Raw genomic sequence first — 17,163 nt, 5'->3', positions numbered from 1 at the left:
TATTTTGTGTTGATCATGTGTGTTTTTGTGTAGATTATTTTTATTGTTGTTGCAGATTTTTTTCTATTTGTGCACATTTTTTGTGTTGATTTTTTTGTTTTTTTGTTGATTATCTTGTTTTTTGCAGATTTTTTGTTGTATTAATGTTTTGTGTAGAATTGTTGATTTTCCATCGTTTTGTGACAATTTTGCATCTTTTTGCAGTGATGTTGAAACTTACATGTCAGTTTGGTGACTTTCTGTGGAGATTTCGAGTCTTTTGTTGTTAATTTTCTGCATTTTTGGGGGGATTTTTCATTGTTTTATTACAAATTTGTGTCAGTCAGGCAACAAAAATCTTTGCAGGCAGCGTTTTCAGAGAATAGAAAAAACCAGGACAGAAACTAATGAAAAATGCAAGTAAATAAATATCAGTAATATCTGGTGCTTCCATTTCTGTCCAGTGTTGGACTTCTGATAAAATGTTGAATAAAGGCTTTTACATTTTCTATAAAAGCTATTTATGAGTCCTGCTGACAGATTCTGAGTTCTCTACTTCATGTTCTGCTTCCACACAGCTGCAGGACTTGAGATTAAAACTGAACCAAAAGCAAAACTAACACAAACTACTTTGGCGGCTTAACACCTAAAAACCACCTCATGGCATCTTGCAGGGTCAGGACCAGAGGTTGGGCAGCACCGACATACATATATTCACACTGTAACACACCTGAAACAGGAAGCGGACGGCAGGCGTGAAAACACTTCAAATTCTGCGTCTATAAACAAACAAACAAGTTGCAGCAGCTGATTTCTGTGAAAAGCTTCTCTGAGAAAAGAATTGACCTGAAATTAGAACTGAGAAGAACCAGAAACGAGAAGCAGCTTTCTGGAAGTCAAAGGCAGAGACGCCGTTAAATTTAGACTTCATTAAGTCTTCAGAGATGTTCATAGAACTAGACTTCTTTTAAAATACTACTTATTTTAGACTTTAGGCCTCAAACACCTCGAAGTCTCCAGTTCTAAACGCTCTCAGTGAGAGTAAACCTAAAGACTGGAAGCAGGAAAGGAGAACATGCCCTGGAGAAAGTTCTAGAGTAGACCTACCAACAACTGGAGAAAGTTCTAGAGTAGACCTACCAACAACTGGAGAAAGTTCTAGAGTAGACCTACTGACAACTGGAGAAAGTTCTAGAGTAGACCTACTGACAGCTGGAGAAAGTTCTAGAGTAGACCTACCGACAACTGGAGAAAGTTCGAGAGTAGACCTACCAACAACTGGAGAAAGTTCTAGAGTAGACCTACCGACAGCTGGAGAAAGTTCTAGAGTAGACCTACCGACAGCTGGAGAAAGTTCTAGAGTAGACCTACCGACAACAGGAGAAAGTTCTAGAGTAGACCTACCAACAACTGGAGAAAGTTCTAGAGTAGACCTACCGACAGCTGGAGAAAGTTCTAGAGTAGACCTACCGACAGCTGGAGAAAGTTCTAGAGTAGACCTACCGACAACAGGAGAAAGTTCTAGAGTAGACCTACCAACAACTGGAGAAAGTTCTAGAGTAGACCTTCCGACAACTGGAAAAAGTTCTAGAGTAGACCTACCAACAACTGGAGAAAGTTCTAGAGTAGACCTACCAACAACTGGAGAAAGTTCTAGAGTAGACCTACCAACAACTGGAGAAAGTTCTAGAGTAGACCTACCAACAACTGGAGAAAGTTCTAAAGTAGACCTACCAACAACTGCAGAAAGTTCTAAAGTAGACCTACCGACAACTAGAGAAAGATCCCTGATTATTATCTAATGTCTTGTTTTTTACGCCTGAACTTCAACAGAAATACAACAACATGATCAGTTCTTGTGGAGCTGCAGAGACGTAACTAAAGCACCAGACTTCATTGAAAATTCGTTCATCAGAATGTAAAACTCATCTGGCTATGGTTCATTTACAGACAGTTCATGATATCTAGAAAATGTTGATATGAACCAATCAGAGTTTTAATATAAAGTGATGCTGGTTGGTTGTTTTATGCAATTTTGTGATAGTTCAGCATCCTATTTTGGTTGTTTTGTGTCACTGTGTGGTCTTTGTGTGAAAATTTTGGTCATTTTACGTGTTTATACATCTCATTTTGGTCATTTTTCATCATTTTGTGGTTGTTTAATTCACTTTGGACAGATTTTGAACAGTTCAGGACGATTTTTTGAGCAAGATCTGAACAAACTTCAGTAATTTCTAGTCATGTTGTACATATTTCAGGTCATTTTTGGCAAATTTTAACATTTAGAGAACACACTTATTTTCTGAGGTCAAATTTGAGTCATTTTGGAAGTGTTTTGCTTGTTCTTAGTCATTTTGGAACCCTTCTAAGCCGTCCTAGATGTTTTACTCATTTTAGACAGATTGTGAACAGCAAAAGACGATTTTTTTGAGAGAGTTCTCGACAAATTTATAATAATTTTGGACAAATGTGGAGATTAGTTTCAGATTTCTGTATCATTGCCAGATAGCAGCATGGCGGCACTGTAACCATGACAACAAGTGAATGCTACGTCACTTCCTGCTGATGATGACATGATTGTGATCCTACTACAAATCCACCACTGAAGACTTATCATGACTTAACTGCTGCAAATGATCCATGGAGAAACTGATTAAATAATGGAGGTGTTTCTGAATCCCATCAATTCCCGTCGCCTGCTACATATTTAGGTCATGTGATTCACTATCCATACATAAATTGGAGGCACCCACCCCAGCTGTAGACCTGAGTCTACAGCTGGGGCGGGTGCCTGCTCTATGGAAAACATCATGTATCGTACCAGTACCAAAAATCAAATGTCCGGCTGAACTAAATGACTACAGACCTATTGCTCTGACCTTACACATCACGAAAAATCTGGAGCGGCTGGTTTTACGTCTACTGAGGCTTGAGGTCAAAGACAAACTAGATTCTTTGCAGTTTGCTTACAAAGAACACATTGGAGTGGATGATGTCATCCTCTTCATGCTTCATCGTGTCCTGTCTCATCTGGAGGAACCTGGAGTTTATGTGAGAATCATGTTCTTTGATTTTTCAAATGCATTCAACTCCATCCAACCCACCATCCTCAAAGACAAGCTCACAGAGATGGGAGTGGATCCTTCCTGTGTTTCATGGATCACAGATTACCTGACAGGAAGGCCACAGTTTGTCAGGCTGGGGAACTGTGTTTCTGGGACATTAATGAGTAGTACTGGGGCTCCACAAGGAACAGTCCTGGCTCCATTCCTGTTCACTCTGTATACATCTGACTTCAAATACAGCACTGAGTCCTGCCACATTCAGAAATACTCTGATGACACTGCTATCGTGGCATGTATCAGAAATGGACATGAAGCTGAATACAGAGATCTGATAAGTGCCTTCAGTGACTGGAGTCACAAAAACTGCCTCAAAGACAAAGGAAATGATCATAGATTTCCACAGATCCAAACCCCCTCTTCAGCCAGTGAACACTTGTGGACATCGAGATGGTGAACATCATATAAATATTTAGGTGTCCACCTTGATAATAAGTTGGACTGGTCTACAAACGTAGACTTCATCTACAAAAAGGGCCAGAGCCGACTTTGTCTCAGAAGACTTCGATCACTAGACATCTGCAGTAAGATGCTGCAGATGTTTTATCAGTCTGTGGTAGCAAGTGTCCTGTTTTATGCTGCAATCTGATGGGGAGGCAGCATAAAACAGACGGATGCAAGGCGTCTGAACAAACTGATTAAAAAAGCTGCTCTGTGGTTGGAATCACAATGAACTCATTGGAGGATGAGGTGGAGAGACGGGCACTGAGCAAGATGGAGGCCATTCTGACCAACATGGATCATCCACTTCACATCTGCCTCAATGAACAACGAAACATCAGTGGACGGCTCCTATCCCTGCACTGCAGGACTGAAAGATTTAGGAAATCTTTCTTGCCATCAGCAGTCAGACTATTCAATTAAAAAATAAACAGATAAGAACCCTGACAACTGAATTTGCCTTCGAGGACGAATAAAGTGATTCTATTCTAGGGCTGCACAATTAATCGAATTTTGATCGCGATCACGATTTTGGCTGCCACAATTAAATTAACCTGATCGTTGGCGATATTTACATTTAAAATGCAGGCTCTGCTGCATATCTTATCAAGCGCCTTGTCAACCAGTAGTCAGCCAACCACCAGGAGGCGAACACATGGTAAAGGTTTCATTAAGCTGAATAAATAACAAGGGAGTGAACCCTGCAGCAGCAGCCTCAAATCAGTCAGTGGACTGGGCTGATGAGAGCGAGTCATGTCTAGAGAAGAAAGTACAGCAGCAATTGGAGACGAGCAGCATCATGGTGAGGAGCTGGTGCCTCCAAACGGATCAGCATCCATTGTCTGGACTTGTTTCGGATTCAGGGCAAGTGACGTTAAACAAGAACAAGTCATATGTAAAGAGTGTAGCAGAGTTGTGTCTGCCCCGCACAGTAACACAACTAATCTATTTAACCATCTGAAAAAACATCACAAACACAAATACGAGGAATGCATGAAGGCTAAAGCTAACGTTGATTCACAAAATCCCTGTCCATGTCCAGCGGCAACCCAGACAACCATTACAGCGACCCTGCATCGGGCAACACCGTATCAGCTACCTCCCAAACACACACAGAGATAACGGACGCAATATGGTTTTATTTGGCCAAAGACGTGTCCAATAAATACAGTGAGCAACGAGGGCTTCAGAAAAATAGTCAAAACACAGGACAATAAATATGTGATCCCCTAGTGCAATTATTTCTCCAAAGTGTAATTGTTTCCATTGAGTTGCACTTTGTGATTGCACTCTGAAGAGCACTTTTTTTCAGTTAGCACTTGGTAAATTTTAAATTCTTGGGGAAATTTTATTTTACTATTATTTATCATTTCTTCTTATTTAAAGTTTCATTTTGCACTGAAAACGCTTCATATATTGTTCGCTTACAAGTAGTGCAATAAAAAGACAGATATTTTCTGTAACATGATGAACAACCGTGATTAATAATCGTGATTACAATACTGATCAAAATAATCGTGATTACCATTTTGGCCATAATTGTGCAGCCCTATTCTATTCTATAACGCACACATGCAGAACACATGCCTGTGCTCAGAGCAAGGTCATTGTGTTTGTGGGTACATCTATAATAGATGTTGCTGTGATTTTTGATGATCAATAACTAAGAAACAAACGCTGCATTTCTGCCATATTGGGGAATGAGCAGCCTTGGAGGAGGACTGAAGTCTCCGAGGGCTTTTCTAGTTGTTCTATGTCTTTCTAGTCAGGATTGGATCCATAAAACTGCTTCCATACAGCTGGATGGTGAGTTGTAAAGGACAATATTTAGTAATTATACCATGTAAACAACCCTTTTGTTTTTTATCTTGTCTGTTTTTTGTGAGTTTGTTCCTTTTTTATGTGGGTTTATAAAACTTCACACTGTGCTTTATTTTCATTTATGTTTCTGCCAGATTACTCATTTTAATTTATTTTGACTGATGTTTGTCTGTTTGTTGACACATTTATGAGTATAGCAGCAGCAGAGACATTCGACTAACACCAGGAGCTAATGTGGAGTTTTATGAGTTTAAAAAAAACAACAAACAAAAGGTCAGAAACTCCACGGTTTCGGTTCAGAGTGAATGAATCGCTGTGATTTTAACACGAAGCCTCAGGGACAAACAGAGGTTATTATCTGTTATATAACATCAGGAGGACAGGTGTGAGTTTACAGGTAACACACACAGTCAGGTCAGTGTGATGACATAACTGCAGCCACATAAAGGCCGTTCTCTGAAACAGAAGCTGGACTCCACTGAAAGGACTCCTGAAGGAAAACACTCGTCTTTCACTGTAACCCACATTTAGATGCAGCTTCCCACCACACACACACACACACACACACACACACACAAAAAAAATCACTCTATGATTTTTTCCCATTTTTCATACTGTATGACGAGTTGGTCTCAGGGCTGCAAAACTGCTCTGAGGCCTCTCGAGTCTGTATACAAACAGGCACTTAAGATCCATGATAAAAAGTTTAGGAAACATCATTATTGTGCTATTCTTAAAAAATATGACATGTTAAACTTTGAAAATTTCATCTTTTACAATAATGTTTGCTTTCTATTTAAAATAATACATAACATTGCTGCCCCCCCTCTTAGGCAGTTTATTACTTTATGTACAGATAGAATGACTCGATCCACTCGTTCGACATCTAGAGGAGAGTGCAGTCTCCCAAAATGTAAAACTGCGTTTGCGCGATCAGCTTTTTCTGTAATCTCAATGAGGCAGTGGAACACGCTATCATCTGAGATTATTGCTACAACAACATTTAAATTGTTTGCGCGGTTAACAAAAACATGGCTTTTAGAAAAGCAAACATGTTCACATTTTTAATTTTCAGTGAAAGATATTGTTCGATTGTTTTCTGTTATTTTATTACTTTTAAAGGATATAAATAAATATGAATTTCATTTCTTTTTTTTCTTTCTTTTTTTTGTTTTGATTGCTGATGGTGTGGACTTATGGTCATATGTGTCCATTTACATTTGTATCAGTTTTTCAATGATTGTAACATCAACCTGCCCAGGGACTACTGGTGGAAATTAGCATCTTTGCTATAACCAGGTACATTGCATCTTTCCTTTTGGCCAATGTAAAATTGTACGCTGTCCCTGTATAAATAAATGCATACCATACCATACCATACCACACACACACACAGGATAACGGTCGGTGTCACAGCAGCGCCCCCTCCTGTCTCTATTCAGACACAGCAGCTGATTAAACCTTTAAATCTAAGCCTCCAAAGTCACACTATGTTTAACCCTCCTGTTGTCCTCATTTACAGGCACCAAAAAAAATATTGTTTCCTGTCTGAAAAAATCTTAACATTCTGCAAAAATATTCCCCAAATTTCTGAAAATTTGGGAAACCTTCAGGAAGAAAATTCCAATAATTCCCGCAAAGTTGCCCTTAAAAGTTTTATTTAAAAAAAATCCCCAAATATGGCAAGAAAATTCTTGTAAATATTTTCAAAAAATGAGTAAAAATCCTAAAAATATCTAAAGTGATTACAGATATATCAGTAAAACTTCTATTGTCTTTAAGAACATTCACATAAAAATCAACCCAAACCAGTGACATTCACTGGATTTGGGTTGATTTTTATGTGAACGTTCTGAAAGAAACATTTTTATCATTTCTTTTTTTCCCACCAAAAAATGTTCAAAAATGTCCCAAAAATGCTAAAAATGTGACATCAGAAGTTTCACTGTGAAAATATGTTTTTTCCACATTTTCAAAATTTAAAATGAGTCAGTTTTGACCCGCAGGACGACACGAGGGTTAAAACTTCCATAAAGATTTATCAGCCACAAATTCTAAAGTAATTTAAAAATAAAGAACTCCACATTTGTGGCATGATGTTTGTTTGGGAAAATGAGGCAGATTTAATCTTTAAATCAAACAAAAACTAAAGCGTTTGCAGTGAACAGAATCTGTGAAAACTAAAAGTTCTCCTTGATTCAACTGTGAAGTCATGATAAACCGAGTTTATTAAGGAGGAATCATTCCACCTTAAACCATCAGATTTTTACAAGTCTCTGATCGACCAGCTCTGATTTGTCTGAAATGTTTGCAACATTAAATACGAATACAGATGAAGATATCAGGGAAGTCTTAGATTGATATTTTATATACTTTCAGAGATCATGTTCTTCAAGCTGCTTTTATTCTCACGTTAAATCTGTTTGAACAACATCTGAGGAAACGGAGACAAAACCCTGAAAGTTCCTCTGTTACTTCTCATCATGTCACTGATTCTGAATCTGGAATATTAATAAATATATAAACTGTCATGAAAAGTTACATCTGACACATTTATGTGGAGACGAAACATGATAAACAAAAAAAGGTAGATAAACGTTGCCTCCTGCTGGTGACCAGAGGAACTGCAGGGACACACCTGAAGGCAGACCAGGTGTGTGTGTGTGTGTGTGTGTGTGTGTGTGTGTGTGTGTGTACATGTTTATCTATATAGGTGGGGACTCGTCTCACGGTGGGGACCCTAAAATGAGGTCCCCACAAGTTTAAACAGTGTTTTCTTGGCCATGTTGTTGTTACTGAAAAAAGTAAAAGTGCAAAAACATTTCTTTAGGGTTAGGCATTGTTTTGGTCTGGGTTAAGGTTAGGGCTAGGGTTTAGATATGAATGGGAGTCAATGGTAAGTCCCCACCGGAATGGGAAACCAGACATGCGTGTGTGCGTGCCGCTCACCGACAGCTCTGAACAGACATGCTCCGTCCTCCTTCATCTTCTTGATGACGAATCCTTTCTTCTCCCGCAGAGCTTTTTCAAACCAGTGCTCCTGCTGAACACACAGAGTCAGGTGTTAACCAGACAGGTTAAAAAAAAAAGGTAAAGACAGTGCAGGAGGTAAAGGAGGTAAAAAAGTTAAAGATGGTAAAGAATATATGGTGGTAAAAAAGGTAAAGGACACAAAGGATATAAAGGAGGTAAAGAACATTCACATTCAACAATGAACATCCACTTAAAACATGTTTATAAATTGACCTGCAATGAGCCGTTTGTATCCAGACTGTATGGATTTAATATTTTCTGGATGAACTGATTAGTTTTCACAGATTCCAAGATGATGTTCATCAGAATATAAACCTCACTTCGCTACAGGAGCTGGTTTATATCCTGCTAATTCCAGCAACAATACGTTGCATGAAATGATGGTGTGAGTGTCAAAAGACCCGGATGGCTCTAAACTGATCTGGTGTCAGTTTTCACCAGATCTGGGTTTAGACCGTCGTGAGACAGGTTAGTTTTAGCCTACTGATGATGTGTTGTTACAAAAGTAATCCTGCTCAGTACGAGAGGAACCGCAGGTTCAGACATTTGGTGTATGTGCTTGGCTGAGGAGCCAATGGTGCAAATCTACCATCTGTGGAATTATGACTGAACACCTCTAAGTCAGAATCCTGCCTAGACAGTTCTGAGCCTCAGAATTGATGAAGTTCTGAGGCTCAGAAATGATGGAAAAAGTCCATTAAAAAGTGATAAATGTGGATCCACCTCTATGGACTTCAAGGACCTGGAATGTTCTAAGTGAGACTGAACTTAAAGACTGGAAGCAGGAAATGAGAAGGTCCCCTGGAGAAAGTTCTAGAGTAGACCTACCAACATCTGGAGAAAGTTCTATAGTAGACCTACTGACAACTGGAGAAAGTTCTATAGTAGACCTACTGACAACTGGAGAAAGTTCTAGAGTAGACCTACTGACAACTGGAGAAAATTCGAGAGTAGACCTACTGACAACTGGAGAAAATTCTATAGTAGACCTACTGACAACTGGAGAAAGTTCTAGAGTAGACCTACTGACAACTGGAGAAAGTTCTATAGTAGACCTACCGACAACTGTCAAGTTGTCTGTAGGTCTACTCTAGAACTTTCTCCAGGGGATGTTCTCCTCTATGGGCTTCAAGGACCTGGAACTTTGGAAATATTCCCAGTATGAAGGTAGAACTCTGAATGGACTCAATAAATATTCAATAAAATTGAAGCTCAAAGTTAGCCTAGCCGCGCTAGACAACCCACGGCAACGAATTTAATTCTCTGCCAGGGTGGGTCTAGTTACCCTCAGTAAGCCTCGAGGTTGGATGCTCCTAAAACTGGCCGGAGCAATCACCATGAAGTGTAGAGTCAGAAGGCGGGCGTAACCAAGTGACGACAGAGGCGCGACGATTCTGACAGAAACAACCGGAAACAACTATCCTAGCCGCGCTAGACAACCCACGGCAACGAATTTAATTCTCTGCCAGGGTCGACAACAAAAACGACAACAGTCGTTGAGCTCCATTAGCACCGACTCTGAATAATCTTTCTGTTAACATGTCTGTAATATAGTTGAGCTTCACCCATTGACTGTATAAATAAGGCTTCACCGAACTCCCACATCCTCTGAGTTCCGGCGCTCTAGGAACTACGTCAGCCTATTCGTTGCGCTGATTGGTTGTATACCTACCCAATTGCTGCAGAGTGATTTGAAAGACAAACTTTTAGCGCCCTCCCTCCCTGTCGAGAGTTCCTAGACCCTTCTGTCTTCAGAGCTGGGTCTAGCGCAGCTAGGCTAGCTCAAAGTTGTTCATAGACTTCATTGGACACATTTATAAGCATTCTGGATTCATTTGAGACATGTTGGATCATTTTTGAGTCACTCTGGACAGATTTTAACTGATTTAAGGTGAGTTTTGAATAATTTTAGGAAAGTTTTAAGCAAGTTTGACACATTTTGGTCAATTTTTTCAGTAATTTTGGGCAAGCCTTCATTATTTTGGACACCTTTGTAGTCATTTTGTCCAGCTTAGTGAACATTTTGGACAACAAATCCACTAACTAAGAAGAAACAAGCTGATCTCTGACATCTTCAATAATGTAATTATTCTCTTAATTAACTGATGATTTAAACCTGGTCATTAAATCATCTCTTTGCATGATCCTGACATTTTTATAGCAACATCCGCAGGTGAAAATAAACTTTAAATAACATCCATTAAAGGTCGACTGTGTCTTTAACGTCCAAAACCCAACATATTGCCACTTTACTGCTGAATAAGAGAAAAAAGAAGCAGAAAAATCCCCCCAAATACTAAATCAATTATAATTTTAGTTTCATTTTCTGTCATCCTGACTCATTTTTAGTGAGTCTTTCTAATTATTTCTGTTCAGCATTTTGTAACTTTTTTAGGAACAGAACTGTATAAATAAAGTTTTACTGATTTCATTAGATGTCGTCATCTTTAATTCACCTGTGATTTCTTAGCTGTAAAAAGAAGAATCTACTTTTTATAATCAATTGTTTTATCACAAAGTCACCTGCACATGTGACTTAATGGTTTTTAGACACTTTTTAAGAAGAGATGTAAAATATTAGCTGGTTTAGTTTCTCAACATAAAGATCTGCTGCATTTCTTCATCACTTATGAGCTTTTAACTGAGGAACAGACAAAACAAAAAGCAGTTAATAAGGAAACTATGTTGATATCATTTATATTTTCCCTTTATGTTAAACTGCACTTGATCATCTTCAAAATAAATGCAATTATAATAATCAATATGAAAGCATTATCAGCCAGAAACTGTAAAAACAGAAAACAAATGTTGGATTTTCATCTGTGTTTTTTTTGGGGGGGAAAAAACAAACTTAAAATCGTGATGTTTCATTACAGTCACTTCGTTCTGCAGAATTCTCTTTAAAAACTGGTCAAAAAATAAACAGTTTGTTAAAACAAAAAAGCACAACTGACAGAGAGCTTCAGGTTGAACTGCAGGCAGTGTTTCCTCAGAGAAACTGAGAGGAAAACCAACAGAATGAAGTCAGCACAAACAGAGAACAGATGAGCAGGTTGTTGGCGACCCATCCAGCATGGAGGAACATCTTTCTACTGATGATGAACGGAGTAGAGAGGAAAAGTTTGTGTAGAGTATGAACATGCAATTATTCCTAATCAGAATGACTCAAAATGTGTTCAAAATGACATTAATTTGTGCAAAACGAATGTAAAAGATATCAAAAATGACTCAAAAATTGTCTAAAATGACATAAACTGGTGCGTACTTCTTGAAAAAACAACTCGAAATGAGGGTCTGACTGACTTATCGGCCGGTGGATTATAGCCCTTTCCAAGACAGTTATCGTCGGCCAGAGTTTTGCCAATAAAACGCAGATACATTCGTAATTTCTCATAAAACAGTAAATGTTAAGTGTTGGAGGAGAATGTCGTCTTTGTGCTGTTTCAGTTTACATCTCTGAGCCGTGTGTCATGACGTCGGCCATCTTTTCATTTACATCGCTACAGTTGTGCTAACCTAGCTTAACCCTCGTGTCGTCCTGACCCATTTTAGTTTGAAAATGTGGAAAAAAATATATATTCTCAGTGAAACTTCTGATGTCCACGTTTTCAACACTTTCAGGAGATCTTTGAACATTTTTGATATAAAAAAAAAAGAAAAGTTAGAAATGCTTCTTTAAGAACATTCACATAAAAATCTACCAAAATCCAGCGAAATTCACTGGATTTTGGTTGATTTTTATGTGAATGTTCTTAAAGAAAATATTAGAAGTTGAACTGATATATATGTAATCACTTTAGATATTTTAAGGATTTTTTTGGAAGATTTTTACTCATTTTTTGAAAATATTTGCAAGAATTTTCTGTACAAATTTAGGGTATTTTTTTTAAATAAAACTTTTAAGGGAAACTTTTCAGGAATTATTGGAATTTTCTTCCTGAAGGTTTCGCAAACTTTCAGAAAGTTGTGGATTTTTTTCCGGAATTTTTTTCAGACAAGAAAACAATATTTTTTGGTGCCCATAAATGACGACAACAGGAGGGTCAATTCATGTTAGCAATAGCATGGCTGTGGTTATGCTAACCTAGCATAGCATTAGCTAACAGCTTGAAGCCAGTAAGCAACTGCAGAAATAAGTGTTCAAACTATTAGAGAGTCCAGAACGAGCGTTCATCAGTCCACCAGTTGCTGCTGAGGATCATTTAAGGAGGAGGTTTCTTCAGTTCAATGATGAACATGACCGTCTGTCTGCATGTCTCTTAGTTTTATTCGTCTAAATCCTAGAACACAGAGACACAGGCTGGAACAGAAACTCACTGTGTTGTTATGGAGGAACATCAGTGTGGGACTATTTATGACCATTATAGATTTAAAATGCTGTCAAAGACGACATGCTTTACATCCCAGAAAAGATCTCTGGTTTTTATCTTGGTTCATATGAGTCCTGACTTCACGGCAAAGAAAATAATGGAGCAGAGAAAATGTGATTTAAGGTTAAAGAGCATCAGAAAGCTGCAGAAATAATGCTTAGCTTCCCTCATTATGCTGCTGATATACAGTATATATATACTCTAATCTGCAGACCAAATCTATAATTCATTTATAGACTGACTCTTTTTGAGGTTCTATCATTTCCCAGAGCTTTAATGTTTTGTTTTTGTACTTAAATTTCTCTCTGTTGTAAAGTTAAACAAATAGTAAAGAAAAACATATTAAAACAGTAAAATGTTCTGCCTGTAATAACTCATATCTTTATTGTTGTAAGCATTAAGGGACCAAAAAAGAAGTTTTTATTCATTATATGTTCTTGAAATTAATGGGTTATCTGAATTTTCTTCTGCTGAATATCAGAATCAGCCGGTTGAGCTCTAACAGGCAGCTTATCTTCAAAAAAATATGATTAAAATAATCATCAATATGAAAGGAATATCAGCTGGAAACTGTAAAAACAGAAACAAAATGTTGGATTTTCGGCTTTCAGACGAGCTAAACGTGGTTCTGTTGGAAAAAAACAGCCAAACACAAACTTAAAATCATGACGCTTAGAGACACAGAGACAGAAAAATATCCACAATACGAAGAGAGAAAACCAGCACAAAGAGACAACGACAAAACAGTTTAAAAAAAGTTACGAAATGGAAAAAAAACAAGAAAACGTGACAGAAGCAAGACATAAAACAGCACAAAGCAGACACGAAATGACAAAAACGAGACAAAGACACAAGATGCCACAGCACAAATGTAACACAAAACAACGAGAGACTGAGAGGAAAAGCAAAACCACTGGATGGATAAATAAAAGCAGCAGGAACAGAGAACAGAGGAGACAGTTGGTGGAGATCCATCCAGCATGGAGGAACATCTACAGAGAGGAAAAGTCTGGAAACATGGAGACAGAAAAATATCTACGGGATGAGGAGGGAAGACGACAAAAACAAGAAACGAAACGACAAAAACAAGACAAAACGACCCAAATGACGCACAAAATTACAAAAACGAGACACAAAACAAGAAGTGAGACCAAAAAAATAAGAGAAAAGAGACAATAATGTACCGAGAATTTGTCCAAAATGATTTAAAATTATCCAAAAGGAAAAAAATGTTTTCAAAATTGCTTAAAAACTTGTAAACAACGGCTCATGATTTGTTCAACATGAAGACTTCAATAAAATAAATGCAGCATGGCTCAGAAACATGTACAGGATGAGGAGATAAATCAATTATAAAATAACAAAAACAAAATAAAAAAATAACACAAGGGACGTGAAAAATGACAAAGACAAAATTAACCCACAGAAACAAGACACAAAATGAAAGATAACGGCAAAACAACCAAATGAGACACAAAATGACACAAAGACGGAACGAAATGAGCACAAAGACACAAAACCATCCCAAAGAGACACAACATAACACGACAAAACGAAAGAATAACACAAAACAACCACAATGAGACACAAAATCAAACAAAATATGAAAAATGAGACAAAATGACACAAAGACGGGACGAAACGAGCACAGAGAGTCACAAAACAAACAACAGAATAACCTAAAACAACCAAAATGAGACACGAGACGACTAAAATGAGACACAAACCCACACAAAAGAAGAAAAAGGAGATAAGTAAGAACAAAAAAGAGACACAGATTGACAGAAAGGAAGTAAAAAATGACAGAAATGAGACAAAACCGTCTCTCAGGAGGAGGTTGTAAATGTAAAGGATGTAAAAATGTAAAAACAGTCAAATACTTAGAGAACGTGGAGAGAAAATGACCACAAGGAGACAAGAAACGACATAAACGAGATCTAAAACGACAAGAACGAGACACAAAACTAGAGAGACGACAAGAAAAAACAACCATAGACAGGAAACGACAGAAAGGAGAGACAAAAGAAAAACGTGACACAAAACCAACAGAATGGAGACAAAACTGCTTAAAGAGACACAAAACGAGACAGAAAACGACAAAGGTGAGACACAGAATGACAGCAAGGGGACAAAACTGTCCCACAGACACAAAAAACCTAAAATATGAGACACAAAACAACAGAAGAAACACAAAACAGTCGAGTCTGTCGAGGCTTTAAATGTAAATATTAAATATCTCCAGGATGTGGAGTCTTATTTTAGTCAAGTGCTTTATCAGATGTGGAAAATATGTTTGATTCTGGGTTTAAGATAAGATAATCCTTTATTGATCCCCAGAGGGGAAATTCAGGTATTGCAGCAGCACAGGGCAAGTACAAGGATAAAGTTTCTATTAAATAAATAATCAAAATAATTCACTGCACAGGAGACGTATCTGAGCGCTGTCTGGCTTCATGTTGTTCTGTTTCCGTTCAGCTGCAGGACTTTAGATTGCTGTGAAAAATTAACCTTTAACGAGGAAAAACAGGCTAAAATGCCCAAAAGCTGCTGAGAGTTCAGAGTTTTAAAGAAACTTGAATTCCACCCAGAATAACTCACCGATTCAGACATTTTTAAAGGTTATAGTTAGTCACAGAGGACTCCTGCCTGTCAGCTGTCCTCAGACTATTTTAAATGTCACTTTATTTCACCTGTCAGGTACCTGAGCATCAGCTCTGTTGCCATGGTTACCTGTAGTTTAATGACAGGAGACCAGGATTTGACCTGAGCTCATTTCAACACATGATGAAGGAAGATGTTTATGTCGGTTAAAGCTGGAATAAATCCTGAGTTCATTTATGAATATGGAGTTTAATTCACTAATTTAATATTAATACCAAGTTATTTTGCCTTTCTGTCGCTGGGTTTGGACCTGTGAGGCTCTGGAAGCTCACAGCTCACCTGTGTAGCCTCATTAGCATCCTGCTAGCAGCTAGCATTAGCCTCCTACCTGCTCCACGGTCGCCGGGTCCATGGACTGCAGCCGAGCGGCGTTCTCGTATTCATCCTCGCTGTTGTTCCCCGCTCCTTCCTCCGTGTCCTGGCTGGACCCGACGCCTCCCGGTCCGGTCACCCCGGGCTGGCCTCCGCCGGCCAGTGCCGCCACCACCCCGCCGGAGCAGGTGCCTGCCTGCCGCCGCCTCTTGCTCAGCCCGGGACCAGAGCAGCAGCTGCCGATGCCTCCGCCGCATCCGACGACGCCGGCCGACACGACGAGCTCCCCGCGGGACCCGGCGACCATGCCGCCGCTGCTGTCCCGTCCGTCGCCGGGCCCTACCGGGGACACGGAGCCGACGGGCGGCGGAGAGGCCTGCTGCGGCCGGGAGCTCGCCTCGATGCTCCGCCTGTCGTCCCTGGCGGAGGGTGGAGCGGGCTGGTAGGACCACGGCGGAGGGGAAGCCCTCGGCCGGGCTCCGGTCCGCCCTGCGTGCGGGTGAGGGTGCGGGTGTTGGTGCGGGTCGGAGCCGCTCCGACGGTCGCTGTCATCGGCGTGGTCCGAGACTCCGACCCCGGAGCTGGGCTTCTTCTTCGGGAGAATCGTCATGGTGGAGAGGAGGCAGGGAGGGGGTCAGAGGGTGACGAGTCCTCCGCTTCTGGATCAAATGTTTCGGTGTGTTCGGCCTCCGGCCCAGCCGTGTGGCTCTAATCACCGAGCTAAGGCTCCTAACGAACCGAAACGGACCGCGGCGACACCGACTCGGTTCCTTTTCGAGGGTTTGGTTGAACACAAACAAAAAGCGTCTCGGGCTTCAGTTCGGTTCTTCAGCTACAAACATCAACACAGCCCGACGGGGCGACGTCACTTCCTGGTGGCGACGGCGCGTCCTACGTCAGAACGTAAACCGGAATTCTGCTTTTATTATAGAAAATGTAAATAAAACACGTTTAGTTACGATGTTCAGAAATGTTAGAAAGGAAATAACTTGTAATTTTTTGTTTAATATATTTATGTCCATTAATAGCACCTTTGTTTCAATTATTATAATCTTTATACAATATTTATTTTTACATATATTTTATATTATACAAAATAGTGTAATAAAGCTAAGTTTCAAAATTTTATTAAATTAAGCTAATATTTTAAAATACATGTGTGTTCATAAATTTGTGTATCTGAAAAAGCTCATTTTTTCTCAATAAACTTTATTTTACATAATTATGATTATAAAATCCCAAACGTTATTTTAATTAATTTTATTTATTTATTTAAAAAAACATTTTAAAATCACTCCAACATTTACTTTGTGTTTGTCGACACACGGTGACGTCACCCTGCTGAATGAAACAACAGAGCAATCAAGTTTTCACAGCAGCGTCCATCAACAGCTGCTGTTACGTCAGGTCGGCTCCCTGTTGCC

General features: G+C 39.2%; 1 protein-coding gene across 1 annotated transcript in view; it reads right to left on the bottom strand.

Annotated features, from left to right (window-relative positions):
* otud5a (OTU deubiquitinase 5a) overlaps positions 1-16,617 on the bottom strand; it is a 35,582-nt gene extending 18,965 nt beyond the window's left edge. The window contains exons 1-2 of the mRNA XM_022208776.2: positions 15,756-16,617; positions 8,313-8,406 (exon numbers count right to left, since the gene is read on the bottom strand). Of these exons, the coding sequence (XP_022064468.1) occupies positions 8,313-8,406; positions 15,756-16,349 (688 nt within the window). The 5' untranslated portion in view covers positions 16,350-16,617. The remainder of the gene's footprint in view (positions 1-8,312; positions 8,407-15,755) is intronic.
* Between the last annotated feature and the right edge of the window lie 546 nt (positions 16,618-17,163).

This window comes from Acanthochromis polyacanthus, chromosome 6, assembly GCF_021347895.1.
Source record: "Acanthochromis polyacanthus isolate Apoly-LR-REF ecotype Palm Island chromosome 6, KAUST_Apoly_ChrSc, whole genome shotgun sequence".
NCBI classification, from domain to species: domain Eukaryota; kingdom Metazoa; phylum Chordata; class Actinopteri; family Pomacentridae; genus Acanthochromis; species Acanthochromis polyacanthus.
This window is presented reverse-complemented; position numbering and strand designations above follow the sequence as displayed.